At 37.9% G+C, this 18,339-nt stretch overlaps 1 protein-coding gene across 1 annotated transcript; it reads left to right on the forward strand.

Moving 5' to 3' along the window:
• Positions 1-512: 512 nt before the first annotated feature.
• Positions 513-17,951, forward strand: LOC139738461 (platelet-activating factor acetylhydrolase-like). Its single transcript, XM_071649085.1, has 10 exons — positions 513-590; positions 3,237-3,348; positions 3,672-3,826; positions 4,789-4,954; positions 6,075-6,219; positions 11,059-11,172; positions 12,491-12,582; positions 13,454-13,633; positions 14,516-14,664; positions 17,057-17,951. Exons 2-10 carry the CDS (start codon positions 3,245-3,247, stop codon positions 17,320-17,322), a joined length of 1,371 nt encoding a protein of 456 aa, XP_071505186.1. The 5' UTR covers positions 513-590; positions 3,237-3,244; the 3' UTR covers positions 17,323-17,951.
• Positions 17,952-18,339: the final 388 nt, after the last annotated feature.

An 18,339-nucleotide genomic window follows, 5' to 3' on the forward strand; every position in this document is an offset into this window, starting at 1 on the left:
CACATTAAGTCAAAGCAGTTTATGGCGAATGCTGAAAAAGGTACATCTTGACTTTGAGTGGGAATTAAGTTTGCAGCAATAGAAACACACTGAAAGAGACCCAATACCTTGTACGGACAGTATTCACTATCTATCTCATGTGGTTTATTATCGATGGTTATAGGAAGTAGACTAACCATCTCATCATGCATGGTCGTCAAAATCTTTATTTGTCCATATTGTCATCGGATTTCGCTATCTTCAGGCAGATAGGCCTTACAGATATGGGTTCAAATGACCTAGCTCCTAGCTATAGGCCTACAGGCAACGTAGCAGACGATAACAAGTTAACGAATACATGTACTGAGTACGTCATGGGGTGGGAAGTGTACGCAATCGTGCCAAAAATAGGCAGGTACGTACCCCGGAAGTCAAAAAGGTCCATCAGCTGTTCTGAACGACGAAAGATCGTATCAATGGTACAGCCGTTATAGTGCAGTGAACCATCACCACTGCACGAAGGACCGGCTGCCGATCGATGAATGAGATCGTCTGAAAACCAACTGACGTGTTCTAAGAAATTGGTGAGAAGCCGGTCAATAAAGGAAAAGGTAAAATACTTATTTTTGAAGTAAAGCCAATCTAAAGGCTTGGTTTTTAATTGCATTTATCTCGGTCGGGCATGTTGTCTGTTTGGAACGCCCAACGAACCAGCTCTGAGCTGAAAGTATGGCCATGGCATGGGTATATGACCATGTTTTCGCTGCCTGCGCTTACCGGTTACCAGGCCTACGACTCTTCCTCCGTCGACAGCGAGATTAGCGTGGTCCCATACGTTTATAAATGTGTTGTTTGTCTTGTTCTGATTTCAGATGTGACGAGGTTGATGATAAGTCTAACGTAATCTAGGGAGAGTTCAATACTTTATGTAGAGAAATGTGTCAACAACAATACCAGTTGCAAACCTGTCTTCCCGGGACAGACTACAGTTCCAACCAAGCAAGGTCTACTAGCTAAGGAGCTGCTGAACTTGGGTTCAAGGTTCTTACTAGACTAGTCTACTACTTAATTTAAATCTTATAAATTTAATTATTAGATTTAGATTGAATACAGGTAGACTCGGTAGAAGGTGTCCAACACCTCGACACTGTCAATTGAAACCGACCCCCTCTAGATTCTATTTGTTGCATTGTGTGTAGGCCTACACTTGCAACAGCTGCACTTACAGTACGTGTAAAATTTTACAGGACAAACATTCAAATGCATCCATGTCGACCATGGCTGGGCATGAGACTACGTACGTGCATGTGCAGTAGCCAGTGGTTTTGCATGTTTTTTTTTTTTTACTGGGGATTTGATGATCAATAACAATGATGATGTCAAAATATTACTGGAGAAACTGATAAACAAGATCAGCAGCAAAACAATGTCATACCGTAGTCTTCTGTAGATTATAGGGCCTATTAATGGCACATTGGAAAAGCACTTCATGTGTTTCACATGTATTGTCAATAGATGGTAGGGGTGTTACTTTACTTTACTTAATTCCATCAACGCTAGTAGGTCTGGGCCTGTTCATCGATCGATTGGTGGTCATTTGAATCAATCTTTCAATTGTGAGTGGTTCTATGGCAAGGTGTGTGTGTTGGTTTCAAAGTACAGCACAACTGAGTGCATCAAAATAACAACCCACGCAGTTACATGTATCTTGATTTGGAGCGTTTACCGCACATCACATTTTCACTATATATGTGTACTTTTGAATTCAGAGTAGTTTCTATACATGTGACTTGTGAGTAAAATTTCAGGCAAATTGTAAAAGATATTTTAAAGACAAGTCCACCTTCATATACATGTACATAAGGAATGAGAGAATGGAGCAATATTAGTAGAAGTCTAGAACACATTAGTGAAAGTTTGAGGAAAATTGGACAATCCGTTCAAAAGTTACGAATATTTTAAATATCTGCGCAGTCACTGCTGGAAGAGAAGACTACTACAGTGTATGATGTTAATGTGTACAACTATATAAGGAAAATAAAAAGAGAATTTCACAAAACTTTACTTTTTGAATAAAGTGCACATTTCTTTGACTTGCTACTGACGTATGTTAAGGGTAATATTATTCCCCCTGCCTTCTGAAAGAGAGAAGTCGAGTGTTCTTTTGTTGTGCGAGAAAAATGGAAATATGTTGAATTTTCTTTATTCTTTCTTTATATCGTAGTCATGTGACATCACAAGTAGTCTTTTCATCCAGCAGTGACTGAGCAGAAACTTCAAAAATTCATAACTTTTTAATGGATAGTCCGATTTTGCTCAAACTCTCACTGATGTGTTCTACTAATATTGCTGCACTCACTCAACCCACATGTCTATGAAGGTGAACTTGTCCTTTAAGTATCTATTGATAGAAAAACATTAGACACCCAACCATTACTCATTCCAGATCCAGTGCCATCAGAAATTAACAATTAGAAATAAATTGTACTTTAGATAGATCTGTCCTTTATTCGATTTATAGGCAGTGCATAAACTACAGCCACACACATGTGTTACTAGACGCTAGACGCTAGAGAGAGGCTGGATAGAGCCACATCAATGTGCAATTTACATCTCACACCACCACATTCCTCATGAAAGGAAGAAAATATAACCTCATTTCTCATACCTTGTTCTAGACAATTTCATTTCCTTACATGGCTCTCCATTCTCACTGTTTTTTTTTTAAATTTTGAAATCAATAACAAAAATATAACTGATTGAGGGACTCTCATCAAACGCAACACATGCTACCACTTGTCTTGAAACATACTGAGAGACCACCTCAATGTGAACATGTGCATATCAAAGTGTGTACATTTAGAATTACAGAGCTCTATCAACACTGTTTGCGACAAACCTTGTACAGCATGCTTATTTGTGGCAGGGGCCGTTTCATGATGATGAAAATGCCCATCAGACTTCACTTCCCGGAACACTTGCGAGTTTAGTCCTGCTTGTGTTTGAAAGTGGGACTAAGCACACATAATGTTCATTAGTGTTTTATTGATGAATGAAACTGCCTCGGCCACAAATAGGCACCCCGCTGCAAACAGGGTTGATTACTCTAGTAAACTTTGTTCAATGTGTGTGATCACTAAGATTGTTCAGCCACCATGATGTTGAATAGTATCTGTATCCCTGGAGCAATTTAACTCTGCACCTCTTTTATTTACAATACTATGACCATTCTATTTGTGCCTATCACTGCTTTCCAGGTTCAAACATGCCAAACTCAGCCAAGAACAAAACCCCTCGTGGTATCCCAGAAGGACCTGGGCCTTATGGAGTCGGCTGTGCGGATGTGATGGCTGGGCTGTCGACATCAGGGTAAAAATGATAATGCAATTACTGTACTGTAATTTAATAGCTCCTCGTCACTCTTCTTGATGGGCGTGTTCTTGCTGTAGCAGACAGCTAAAAGGAGTATAACTTCCATTGTGCTGAGGATCAGTTTGAAAAAAGAACCACAAGAAAGAAGTTTGTCTCGATGAAAACATCAGCCCAAATATTCAGGTTTTGCTGAAGGAGTTTTCTCTATGTGCAACAATATCACTGAGAATCAGATTGTGTTTGAAATTAAGCAAAGTATGTTTTGTGTGTCCCTGTTGCAAATGCTTTATACTACACTCCTGCCTCTCCTCCATTCACAGGGTATTCTTCCGGTTATACTATCCTACTGAAAAGCTGGCTGATGGCCCTCCACAGCAGAATAGACCGAGCTGGTTACCAAGCAACCAATATGCCAAAGGCTATGGGAGTGTGATGGGAAAGAAGATTGTAGCAGTGACATTGAAATTTCTCCTGTGTAAGTCCTCTTTTTCAAGTGTATGTGTGTCTAGATATTCACCAGCTCATGTTTATTATAATATGCAGCTGAATTATACATTCGACTAATTCTATTTAGATTCAAACATTTTTGAATTAATTACATGTTGTATGTTGTGCTGTTAGGAGTCTATTATCAGCCCTAAACAATTTTGAATTTCAGAGCAGCCAGAAATTCCTCGTTTCTTTCTTTCATTAGCAAGAAAAATAAAGGAGCAGAGTTGTAGTGGCAAAAAGATGAAATGATAAAGAATCAATCATACATTGTATGAAGAAATGTGGAGAAAAAAAATTGTAAAGAAGAGAGGAAGGAAGTAGGAAATGATGACAAAAAAGGAAGAATGAAAGGGAGAAATAATGCAAGAAACAACACAAAACTAAAATGTTAGACAGTGACAGTTTAAAGGAAAATGAAAGAAGACAAGATGAGTTGCGCAGTGAAAAGAAATGTTGGAAGGACTAATACCAAGGATATCAGTACCAATTGGCAGATCACAGAGATTTGTTAGAGGTGATTCAAATGTGGCTTTTTTTTTTTTTTTTTTTAGAAGAAAGATCCCCTTTGCTGTAGCTAGCGAAAACTCAAAAATTCAGAATGTTGCACATCAAGAGTGTCCTGACATATTACTTGGTCTGACAGGAAGTTATCAGTGCTACCAAGTCTCCCTTATTCTGGAGGAGTCTCCCTGAAAATGTCAAAATCTGTTCATGTTTTAATGAGAGATTATTAAAATCTCCCTGATTTGGAAATTATTTCCGCCCATTGAAATGCATATAACAAGCAGATTTCTCCCTGATTGCTGTGTGGAATCTCCCTGATTTGGATGTGGGAATGTTGGCAGACCCGAGTTATATTCGCTGCAGATAAATTATTAGTCAATGTGAATGAGTTCTGCTCCCTTGTACAAACTCCTAGATGCACCAATATCTCAATCTTTGCAGCCAAGTTCACCCTGCCAGTGATGTGGCACGGTCAGCTGTCTTCCAGCCGAAGTAAATACCCAGTCATCGTCTACTCCCACGGCCTGGGGGGATGCCGGACCACATACACCAGTATATGTATTGACCTTGCCTCCATGGGCTGTGTGGTGGCTGCTGTTGAGCACAGGTATCACTTTGCCCTTACATTCCCCCTTCTGTTTCTTCTTGTTTGTCACATCAACGCAGGCTTCATATTGTTATGCTGACTATTGGTCAGTCTCTTTGGGGCAAGTACAAGGGGTGATATCATTCACCTGTTTTGCCTGAAATTGTGTGAAACTGACCATTTTCATGTCAATTTGCTGCTGTAAGTATTCAGCAGACCCTGTTTGTGAATTGTCATTATGAAGGAAACTGTTGTATCACTGCATGAATTCCTGCTTTTCCTTCTCAAAGTATAGACATCACCTACCAGTCAATTCAAGCCATGTTAGAAATAAAAAACAAAACAAAACATGGAAGTGAGAGGCTGGCTAGTTTTGTGTACTACCATATAAATCTGAGTATGTGGAACTATTGTTGTTGTTTTTTACTTCAATACAGAATTTCATAATTTGGGGAAAAAAGTTGTCAAAATTAGCATTTCAAAACAGTTTGCTAGCCTGAACCACGTGTGTGTTCCTGTTTTGTGGTTTCTGCTTTCATGCCTTCTGAGAAAAGTCTATTTAAAATACAGTGCACTCCCGTTATAACGAAATGCTCGGGACCGGCAGTTTTCTTTTGTTATAACGAAATTTCGTTATAACCGAACAATACAATATACAACAAAAACAAGGAAACCATGCATATATATATCATATTCTGTTTGCTGAATCCTCAGCATACACTGGAAAGCTATGTGAAATGTGCCTTGGGATTATTGTATTACAATATTAATCGCTCCCTTCGAACAGAAACTGTGCGTGACACAAGGAGCGAACGCGTTGTGATGTGAAGCATTCGCCCATGCAGAGACGCTGTCAATGCTTGTTCCGCTACATATTTTCGAAAGCAATTAGCATTTCGTTATAACGGAGCACATTTCTCTTGTTTTTCTTTGTCTGTGGCGCTCGGAAAAGACTTCGTTATAACGGAAATTTCGCTATAACCGTGTTCGTTATAAGCGAATTTCGTACCATAGACTTTAATGGTGATAATTTTGGGACCAGAAATTTTACTTCGTTATAACGAAATTTCGTTGTAACCGTGTTCGTTGTAACGGAAGTGCACTGTATATATATATTTATTTTTTTGCTCTTTCATTGCAGGGACAAGTCAGCATGTTGCTCATTTATCATCAATGATAACAACAGTAACTCACCTGATAAAGGCAAAGACACCAACCATATAGGTCAGCAATGGGTTGAGTATCATAGAGCCCCGTATGAGGACCAGGAACTACGTACAAGACAGGTTAGTGTTTAGTTTAACTGTGTGTTTGTGTGTGCTTGCAAGCTGAATGGCAGGTTACACTATATGTCATCACTCTCAGTACATCAATCCTGAACAGCAATATCATGATCTTTTTTGATGTCATAAAAAAGTTGATACATCATATGCATGCATATTTCAATTCTGCTTTTAACTTATACTATACCAGCACTATGAAAATGAAACTTTACGCAGGGTGCAGTTTCAGCTCATTTGCACGACATGAAACTATAAACACAAATACAAAAGTGTGCCATTTGTTTGCTTGTTATATGTAATCTTATTTTACATCTTTTGAATTCAAGTTAGGTATATTTTAGGAGTACAACTGCTATGCTCTTTGTAGTTTCCTTCGTGTTCAATAGTCCTGCAGCATGAGTGAATTCGCTGTCACAGTGTGGACCAGTTTTCTTTCACTGTAGTGTTGCCAAACCCCTTAGCGGCCATGGAAATGGTGAGCTGTCTGAAGTGCTTAGCCAATTGATGTGATCGTCTGTGAATTGTAAACATGCAAAAAAATTCATCTCACCCCGCCAAACACGAAAAATTATTGATGCTAAAATTTCCACTTTTGCAGTATTATTTTTTGGTGATGTTTATTCATTTTGCTTTTCTGTAATACTGTGGTTGCAAACATGTATAATAACTATACAGTGTATTTTAACTGGGCCCAAGTCAATGGGTTATGTCAATTTACAGGATGAGGAAGTAAAATTCATGAAATGAGAGAAGGAGAAAAGGACTAACCTTTCATGTAGCATTTTTGCAGACAAAGTTGTCGGACAAATTTGCTCTCAGCCAATGAGATGCAAGGATTTCAGTAGCTTGTAACAGGTTGTCAGAAAAATATCCGACCAAAGCACTTCATGAAATGCCCCCCTGTACTACCATACTAATGAGCAAAGCAAAGAGGACTGCTATACAGTAAAACCAGAAATTTCTGTGGGCAGTTTAATTTCACAAATTTTGCCAGAGCCCAGATTCGCAAAATGAAAATGTGCACATGAAAGTTCTTATTGTCAGTTGTATACATGCATTGAATGCCAGTGGCAATTCTCAAAAATGTCATGCCGCGAAAAAGGCTGTTGGCTCCAATTTGCGAAAGTTTCATCCCGCAAATTGATATGGTTTTACTGTAGTCTCTTGGGAAAGATCCAGCTACAGCTCTTCTGAAATCACATACATGTAGGATCAGTGTCTCACAAGAAACTGTGAAGGTCACTAGAAGAGCACTGTCTGTGTGTGTTTGTTTTTTTTTAGATCAAATGCACTTTATCAGTACTGTTGGAAGCAGACTGATATACTTCAGTGTTGAACTCTGGACTTACCAAACAAACACATGAATCATGCATATGCACACGTGCATACACATTTCCTATTGCGCATACACTCATTAACAAAAAGGAGCAACTGAAGATGATCTTCTCTCCCGACCCCTTGTCTCTAAAGTAACTTGGTATACTCTTATCATCCTACTACTCGAACTACTTTGCTATTGCATACTTGAGTGTATCTCAGTGCAATGACTTTGAATATCTTTTCATGTAGGTCACCAGTAAATGCTTGATCATGGCTAAAAAGATGAATTTTCTTAACATGGCCCTCCCTCGTGTACGAATTGCATCAGTCTCTTGTACTGTTAACAAATACAATGTAGAACTTGTAGTCTTCTTGGATATCTTGTTTTGTTTGTTTGTTTGTTATTTGTTTTGTGCCTGTTTCAACATGTTTTATTCTCTTTGCTCCCTTTTTATTGTCGGTAACTTATATGGCGTTCTTGTAAAACATTTTATACTGTATATATCCAAACGATTTTTATTACTGAATGAATGTATGAATAGATAGATTGATTGATTGATATCACACTAAACTTGAAAGCATTCAGTCTATGGCAAATACGTCTGTAGAGTGGTACAGTGTATTTCGGCTTTCATACAGATAGACTGGTTACAAAAGGATGTAATCTGTGCTGTCATGATTAATTAGCTCCATGTATCTGCTCCTTGTAGCAGTACTAGAAATTTGTTGTAGCTCTTTTCAAGTCTAAAGACAACTGCCACCAATTGAGCTATTTAGGAAGTGCTCAAATTTTCACATGTTTGATACATTATACAATCTCTACAGTGTAAATCATTTTTACCTACATGTTTGTGTAAAATCTGACTGCATCATCTGTATTTTACCAGTTTGAAAAACCCGTATGGAATGATTAGGTCAGTTAGTGCTATTGAACGTTTAGGTAGTAATTGTGAGCATTATTGTTAGTTTTTTTATAAGTGATTAGCAATGCAGTGCTCCAAGGTATCCCAAAAGAAGTGTATGCTATCATGGCTGAAAATGTCTATTGGGCAATTCCACGATAAAGTGGACATGACCATCAAATTTTCAAAATGGTCAAATCTCATTCATTGTGGTATCAAATGAAAGCTTAAGGACTGAATTTTTCATATTTGACCATCTTGTTAAAAAATTACATCATTAACTTTGCTAAATATGTGCGCAAAATCAGCATAATTAAATTTGACATAATTATCTGAAAAATATAATGAAGTTAAATGAATGTAGCATGAGAAAATGAAAAAGGAGGTAAAAACTTTGCCTTTGTTTTCAGAGTTTAAGGGTTGAACGTCATTACCAAATCATCAAAGTGCAAGATTTTCTATGTGTTAAGCTTCAGCGAACATCGCAAAAACGATCATCAATAATGTCACGGTGTTACAGTAAAAACTGATGTTTTTAGTATTGTTTGAAAATTACAGACACAAAAGGGTTTATTTTGATAGCCCAAATCATGACCACATATAGCTACCATATACAAGTACTAAAGTGATGGTAACTCATTTTGTTTATTAATCAAAGCTGATTAAAATGTGTCACGGTGTTACAGTAACTGTAACACCGTGACTATAACACCGTGACTTGCATTGCAATAACACAGGACACATACCGGATTACACATGATAATTAACTGTTGAAGTGACCATCTGATTTCTCTGTCACATTTACTCAAAAGATAGAGGTTTTTCAACGATTGTTCATAACAGATGGGTCAAGCTATATCCACAAGGATTATCCCTTGTACTTGTTGCCAGCATCATGCAATTTTAACCCTTTCTGTGCCAGAAATTGAGAACTGTGTTTACAATGCAGTGGGGTTTGATATATGCCAATCAACACTCAGAGCACATGGTGGGTTAAAATGGAAGCAGTCCACTCACAGTGTGCCACCTACCAGATTCATAACTATCCAGAGCAAACATGTCTGAAGGTTTTGAACTTTTAATTACGGTAAAGACAACAGTTTCAGTTGAGTTAATACCCTTTGTTTAATATTCTTTATCATAACTGACCATTTTGTCACATGGTTTGACTCTTATTTTGTAGACTCAGATGTGTTCCTAACATGATAAACAGTCTGAAATCTTGCAGCAGCTTCCCTGGTATCCTAAAGAATTACTTAAAGGACATACTGAAGCTAGATCGATGTGTCCACCAAAAGTTAATCTCACTAGAATACTACTTTCCTGTGCATGGTGCTGTGCACAATCTTACAAGTTTCACCATTAAAAGAGCCACACTCACTAGGATTTATGTGTATGAATGAGAATTTGCATTGTAATCATTTTTATGTACATGTTCATTTTCCAGTACATCTTTGAAAAAGAATAATAATTATGGTACATTTTGTACCACACAAATTGCTTGAATGATTCTTTTTATTGCTACTGAAATTGCTCAGTGGGTTCACCTGGCTTTGTGACCAAAGGTATTAAAATCAAAGTTTCAAATTGGTAAGTCATCTTTAAGTATACAAATTGGACTTTCAAAGAGTAGTTGTAAACCCTAAAAGTTCACTCAGAAATATCTAACAAGCTTCCAATTATGATAGAGTGAATTATGTCTCAAAACATAAAGTATATTTCACTGAAAGAGCAGTGTTCCTGACTGTAACATATACAAACGTATATGACATGTCACGGCGTTACAGTGCAAAGTTTTTCTTTACTTTGTTGTTTTTGTTAATCTGTTATGATTTCAATAATTTTCTGTTTTATCTGGAAGTGTTAAACTGTGATGTCAAACATTCATCATGAATCATCATTTCATTCTACCTAATGGAGAAACACTATGAGCTGAAAGTAAGACAACAGGATTCTCCATAGGTTTTCTGCACACATTTCAGAGGTCACGGTGTTACAGTCACGTTGTTACGGTGCACTTATATAAAATCTATGTCATAGTTTTCCTGTCAATTGATTCTTTAATCAAATTTTACTCCATTATTGTCATTTAGTCTCTAGTGCATCCAATGAACACATCCACTTATCAAAATGTTCATTAACTTCACAGAGTTTTGTCAGTAAACAAAGTGCACAAAAACCCATGTCCATTTTGTGTCACGGTGTTACAGTGGTAATTAATCTTGCATAACTCATTTACCACAGCAGTTTTTCTTCCTTTCTTTTGTTTTCAAAATTGCTTATGACAATATGCATCGATACACAATAAAAAATTTTTCTCAAGTGTTACATTTTGATTATTATTTACATTTGATGAGTGAAATTATACTCAAAAGTGTCACGGTGTTATCGTGGAATTGCCCTATTACTCATTTTCTCTTGTTTGTTTGTTTGTTTTTTTTGGTCATGATGTCACATTCTGAGAGAGAATACCCTTGTCTCTAAACATTCCCATTTTGTTGAAACATGTATGATGATGCTAGGTATTCTCAACCAGTTATGAACAGATAAGTTTCTAATGAAGAATTAAACATTCATCAAAACAAGTATCGTTCCTTGATTTTCTTTCATTTCTATTCAGGTTAACCAGAGAAAAGATGAGTGTATAGCAGTCCTAGACTACCTCCAAGATTTGAACGATGGCTCAGCGCTTGAAAATGATCTTGACCCAGACTTTGACCTGGCTCAATTTCAGGTAACTTACCTGTCACTCTTGCGACTTTGTAATCTCAAGTTACTCCATATAAGTTTTGATAGATTTGTTAGTTCAGGAACACAAATATTGTAGGTACATAATGTATGTCTGAACATCAGTTACACCATTGCTGACTGTGAAATGAAAAGCACCACAGCGAGTTCCAAATTTCTTTGGTGCAGGTTTTGTAGAAAAAGATTAGATTATGAACATAATATCTACGTCCCAACATTTTTCTGCTAATTTGGAGGATATCACTACAGAGGAATTCTTTGATACATCAGTGTGTTTCGTGATTATAAACTATACCTTTTCCAGTGACACAAAAATTTAATTCAATAGGAAGATTCTGAGGAGGTCTGTGTAAACTTGAACCTGTACTGAAGCAGAGAGAGAAAGAGTGGAAGAGATACAGAGCACTGCCGTTATAACGAACACTTTTATTATGAAGTAAAACTTCAGGTCTCAAAATTATTATCTGTATACCCTTGCTCATATTATTTCTTTGTTTCGCTGAAAAGAAATTTTGATAAAAGGAAAGGAAACCAGCCTATCTTGAGAACTCCATTGCAATGGGAGTAGCCTGTTTGCCCGTCTTGTAAGGAGAAAATACTTTGCACTTTATAGTTTATACGTGCATAATAAAGAAAAATTTGTTTAGGAAAAGATTTTGATTGTCATGAATTTTTTTTTCACACCTGTATATACAGAGTGTATAAAAAAAGACAATCCAACTTTAGAGGGCTACCATTTTATAATTGTCAGCTATGGAGAGTGCAATTCTGATTGTGAAGAAAGAAGTACACTTCCCCTTTTCATTGATACATGAATTATGTTGACAATTGTCATGCATGACTGAGCACATGAACTTTAAAGGCAACAATGACAAACTGCACTTTTTCTAAGTTTGAGTGTTACATGAAGGAACAATGAATGTCTCACTGAATGGATGAGATCTGTCAATGAAAGGGATCACATAAACAGGCCAGCCTGTACGAATGTAGGCTTGTATTTAGGGTTTCTTCTAACATTTTATGGTCCATAACCTTTAACATGGGCCACCTGTCCGATAACGTGGTCACCCCCACAGTCCATTTTTCTCTGTTCATATTCAACACGAAGCTCGCAGCGAGAAATCATGTCTTGAATATGAAGAGAGAAAATAGATAATGGGTTAGCCTTTGTGGTAGTGACCAAGTTATCAACAATGGTGGTAATGTTAAAGGTTATGGACCATAAAAGATCAGAAGAAATGATAGCCCTCCAAAGTTGGATTATCTTTTTTTGATACGCTGTGTACAATTTCTTGACCTTGTAGGACCACCTTGACATGGAAGATATGGCTGTCTGTGGGCATTCATTTGGTGGGGCTACCACCCTCGCTTGCCTCAGTCGGGATAGACGTTTCAAGTGAGTTTGAGTTTGAAAAAATTAAACTGATTTTGTGTTGATGTGTATAATTTATGTACACATATTGGTCTCTTTGTCTGTGTATATAATGTATTGTATTAAACAATGCATGTATTTTTGTATGTAAGAATGTATACGCAATCGCACTGGTAATTATGCATAGTGGATGTGCGACCCAACTTTGATGTTTTTTTGTTGTTGTTTTTTCGTAAGGTTGCCCTCTTCCAAAGTCTTCAAAGGACGAAAATGACGTAATGCCTCCGTTCCACAGAGATTTTTTTCTCATCAGTCACTGGTCGGAAGCAAAGAGTTTTGTGTCCGGCCATCCATCCAAGTGTATCGGATCGCAGTCTGATGAATCTGACTTGTGTTGGTTGACTGTTAGGCCAATGTCAGACATGTTGGGCGTGATCTGATTTGGCGAAATCATCCAATAAAGGAACTAAGTTCAGAGCTTAGTTTGCCATCAGACACTGAGTGCCAGATACGTGTCCAGTCAGTCTAATGAGAGTTGAGCTAGTTGGATGTGTGTCAGACTTGTGTTGTGTGGCTGTCTGGTGTGTCCAGCCAGCATCATATATAAGTCTGTTGAGTGTCCGATGATTAAACAGTTATTAGACAGATTAACTTGAGTTCAGGTTTTAGGGGTCTTCTGGCATTGGTATCACCCTTGATGAGCTGTGGTGTGAATCTCTGGAGCTTGTCAGATCAAATTTCATTGGAACTCATCAAAATGCCGAAAATTTTGCATTTTGGGGATCAGATGAGCCTCCGATGGTCAATGGAATGGGGATTTTAACTTGGCATGCACAGTGCTGTGATTGTCCAATGTTTTCTCTTATCTCATCTTGTCTCATCTTGTCCACCCAAGGTGTGGTGTGTGCTTTGATGCGTGGATGTACCCGCTGGACGACAGCCACCTGACCCTCACCCAGCCTGTCCTCTTCGTCAACACAGAGAAGTTCCAGTGGAAGAAGAACATTGCCGCAATTATGACGTTGCTCCCTGACGCGGAGGCCACATCGGGTCCTCGGCAGATGGTAACTATTAGGTGAGAAAACCTGTGCTTTTCTTTTGCATTAGACATGATGCGAATAATGGACGATTAAAGGTAAAATGTAGTTCTGAAATGGTTTGAGAACCCAACTTGCACCATTTCATATTTGCTTGCAATATATAACGTAAAGGTCTACCGAGAAACGTACCCTGCTGATGCAATTTGCCAGGATGATGAGTAGTGTTTTGGAGTATATTGAGATAAAAAGTGAAGAATAATAAAAGTCGTTATACCAGATACCAAGTTCTATTCCAGGGACGATTTAGGCTAACTCGGACTCGAAGACAACTCGGCCTTATTTCAGAAAATTTAACACGTGATCGTTCGTGATCGCTATATTTTATTTATAGGCACATGTTCATTTTGTATGCGCGCCAAAGAGTTTCTTCTATGCACGCCAAAGAGGTTCGTTTATGCGCGCATTGTATTAACTCGGCCCCTAACTGCGACCAGCCAGAACGTGAAGCATTTTCATAGTACAACACTGTACAATCCAGAGGGACAACTCGGCCCTTCGTCAAAGCGAGGCCGAGTTGTCCCTGAGTCCGAGTTAGTCTGACCCTGATCGGGTAAGTTATAACATTGTGACTCCAGCGAACCTTTTGGCTAATGTTCTGCATTTTCGTTGTTACCCAATGAATATCTTGTTATTACAGCATTATTCCACACATTTCTTAGGCATACAGTATGTGTACATTTTTTGGGGAAATTTAACAGTTCTCCAGGCGCACGAGAACTATGTTTTACCTCGAAAGTGTGAAGCTTGCTAGGGCTATTTGTTTTAATAGTGCACAGTCAAAGGCTTATATGCATGTAATATTTCATTTGTTTTCATATGTGCGGGATATTTCTTTTCATAATGCGGACAATGATCAGAGGGACAGTGCATCAGAGCCAATCAGACTTCAGCCTCCTCCTCCCTCAGTTCCTCTGCAAGGTGGCCAGCATGCGGGGAGAGCTGGACCCCCACGTTGCCATGGCAGCAAACAACCAGGCTGCCATCCACTTCCTCTCAAACTACATTGGTGAGTTCTGTGGGCACTTATGGTGAATGAGCCAACAGTTTTCAGCTTTATGCTGTGCAAGGGCATGTTTATGATATAACAAATAGATCACAGGGGCCTTTTGTGTGTATCTTGTCATATTGTTGAGTAAATTCTTCATTTATCTCCATTCCTCATTCAGAAATGACGTTTTACAAATAAACAAAGAAGGAAAATGCAACTTTCAGTACATATAAGGATTTGTGATCGTGACTGCATATCATCACCAAAACATTCCTTCCACCTATCTTGGATCTCACTTTCCAACTTCTCTATAAAGGTTTATCTCCACACAAATATGGCTTCCGCTTTGTATTGTATGGTACACACTTTGTTGCCATGTACCTATCCAGAGTCAGTCTCTGGACACCATTACACTGTGGGCTTGGATACAAAGCCAAGATGGCCTCCCCCAAAGTGTTGTGTGACTGTGGCTTTTCCAAATTTCGTAATGTCATGGAGAACAATACAACCCTGAAGAATAGTCAATCACGATGTGCCTCACTGGAATGTATTTGCAGACGTCTTTACTTCCAACTCAAACATGATGTTTTGCACGGCACATCTCTCTGAAGAAGTACAGCACTGAAAATGAGTATTTCAATGGATACACAATTCTTACACTTTGGGATAAGGTACATGTTTACAAAGTGGCATGGGATATATCCTAATAGGTATTTTAATGCTATTACTACATTGAAGTTCATGTGCAATTTCTAACTGTAGGATTATTATACATGAAATGATTGTATATGTTATATATGAAAACATAATAAATTTGTTTGTTTGATAGATACTTTATTTTCTGCAAATCAGTATACATAAGTTACATAATCATGAAGATGCAGGAAATATACAAAGTAAATTTAACGCAGAGTCGTTTGACTTGTATAAACCACGATACATATAAGTACATAATCATGAACATGTAGGAAATATATAAAATAAGTTTAACACAGTCTTTTGACTTGCATAAACAACGATATGAAAGAAATATAATATACAATATGCATGTCTATGTAGCAGTGATAAGAATAACATTTATAGTTAAGAAACAATTATGCAGAGGGCCGCCATTATAAGCATTGCTTGAAAAGATGGCCGGCCCAAGGAAAAAATAAGGACGTACTAGATTCGTAACAATATAAATTCTGCTGCGAAGGTAGCAGGGGAAAATAAACTCTAGTGTGTGATGGTGGTGGTGGTGAATGTGTGTGCAGGTGCTTGAAGGTGCACAATGGCAGATAGGCTGGAATTTAGAATAATAAAATTGGTTTACTGAAAGATGGGACGATATGCGTTGTTTGCTATCGGGAGACCAATATTAGTTGTATAATTTGTTTGTTTTTAGTTCGTATTTGAAGTACAGTTGAACCTCTATTATACGGACGCAATCTCGCCGTGATTTTTTTTAATACTATAATTACGGGAGGAAAGGGGGATTCCCAACTCCCATGAGAACTCCTACACAAACACACATGAATTACATATACTTGATACATTTCTTAATAATCATTTAGGTAAATCATCCCAAGAATTTATAAAAGAAAATGATTTCATTCTTGCAAACACAAACCTCTATTTTGGGGTCTGTTTCTGAGTGTAACAATGAAAAGGTTGCAGTATACACATTACTACATGTGGTACTACAATGGGCTACATCAGTACATGTGTATGTGTATGTACATGTATAAAGCATTGAGTCTCCCATATCCGGCCAAATCCCTTATCCGGATGAGCCCTGGTCCCGACTTGTCCGGATACGAGAGGTTCAACTGTATACTGTAATAAAATGTACTTCTTTAAGTTTGCTTTAAATGAAAATAAGGAGGCACACTGTTTCAACTCCTCAGGAAGAGTGTTCCATGTATCCGGACCTTGATGTCTAATTGACTTTTGAGCAAGTAAAAGCTTCGGATTACTTAAATGAAAATCATGGGAACGACGGGTAGGGTATAAGTGAATATGGTCATTGGTTACTAGGGTATTATGAAAAAATGGTAATAAATTTCGAGTGTGTTTATACATAAATATGGCAGTTAGGTATAGATGTATATCATGGGCTTTCAATGTTTTTAGGCGATAAAATATGGGATCAGTGTGAGCCAAAAAATTTGAATGTGTGCATATACGAAGAGCCTTTTTCTGGAGAAGAAAAATTGTGTTCAATTTTGTTGAAAGTAACAATGTGTTTTATGTGTTATGTGTTTTATGTGATATGTTGGACTGGTCATGGTGTTATGGCTACGTAAGATTTTACCAAATGTTTTGTATCAAGACATGTCATATATTGGTTATGCCTGCATTTAGTTCAAATTCTGTTTGTTTGTTTGTTGTTTTGAAGCAGAGTACTTTCTTTTCTCATAAAATGTAGGACTTGCTGCTGGTGATGATATAGATGCACCCCTTACGACGATCAGTGAGCACATCATGGTTGGAACCAATATAAAACTGGATGCAGATATGGCCAGGGTGAATGCAGACACTGCCCAGGTGAATGCAGACACAGCCCAGGTGAATGCAGACACAGCTGAAGTGAATGCAGACACAGCCAAAGTGAATGCAGACACAGCTGAGATGAATGCAGACACAGCCCAGGTGAATGCAGAGACAGCCCAGGTGACTGCAGACACAACCTAAAGTGAATGCAGACACATCCCAGCCTGTTGCGTGAATGCAGCAGAGCCCGGAAGGGCAGAGAGAGAGGAACAGGAGACGAATAACTGGCTGCGTAGAGAGGACTTTCCAAGTGAAAGTCAAAACTCTTATTGGAGGAAAATTCATGAAAAGAAGAGCGAGTGATGGAGGGATCGAAACTCACACGCAGGAAGCAGGAAATGTAGAAGAGGTCAAAGATTCACAATCACAAGGGATTTCTACAGTGGTCGGTGAATCAAATGATGTAGAGGAATAGAAAGAGAATGTATATTAGTGTGCAATGAAAAGGAAGGAATGGATATCAATAGAGATTGGACATGAAATTTAAATTGAAAGTGCAAATGTATCAGAGTATGTAATTTATTTTTCCATCTTCCATTTTTATTTTGAAGAGATTTTCAGTACAGAGGTGTGTACTGAGCAGTGTTTTTAGTGAAACAAATACATCTATTTATCACGAGTGTCAGACCCCTTTGATATCTTTATATTGTGCCTTGGAACATTATGTGGAACAGATACAAATTCATAACATTTGGCGGTTGTACTAAGACAGTTTTAAGAGCTGTTGGCCTTCTATGCTTGCACAGATTTACTGTTTAATTAGGCACATCTTGATTCTATACATGCTGTTGATTTCTTGTTTGTTTGTTTTTTTTCAATTTCAAGACTTGTAGGAAAACTAGTTGAACAAAAGAAAAAGTTCCAGAATTTTCATAGTTTCTTTCTAGATGCCATGAAATTGAAAGGTGTAGCTTCCCTGTCTGTGGACTGCCTTATAAAGTTATGAATCATACTGTGTAACTGCTTTTACAATTGTGAAAGTTTGAAGGGATATCAATCGACAGGTTGATTTTTTTTATTTATTTTTTCCTCCAGAAAGCAGCCTTCTTTCAAGAAAATACCTCATGTCTACAATGCTCTACTTTGATGACAAGAATTGACAGGCATATCATCCGAAGCTGAGATATCAGTGGTGATACTAGTTTTTACCTGCCCTTT

Source organism: Diadema antillarum, unplaced genomic scaffold, assembly GCF_040938485.1.
Source record: "Diadema antillarum isolate AM-2024a unplaced genomic scaffold, OU_Dant_1.0 seq00000743_RagTag, whole genome shotgun sequence".
NCBI lineage: Eukaryota > Metazoa > Echinodermata > Echinoidea > Diadematoida > Diadematidae > Diadema > Diadema antillarum.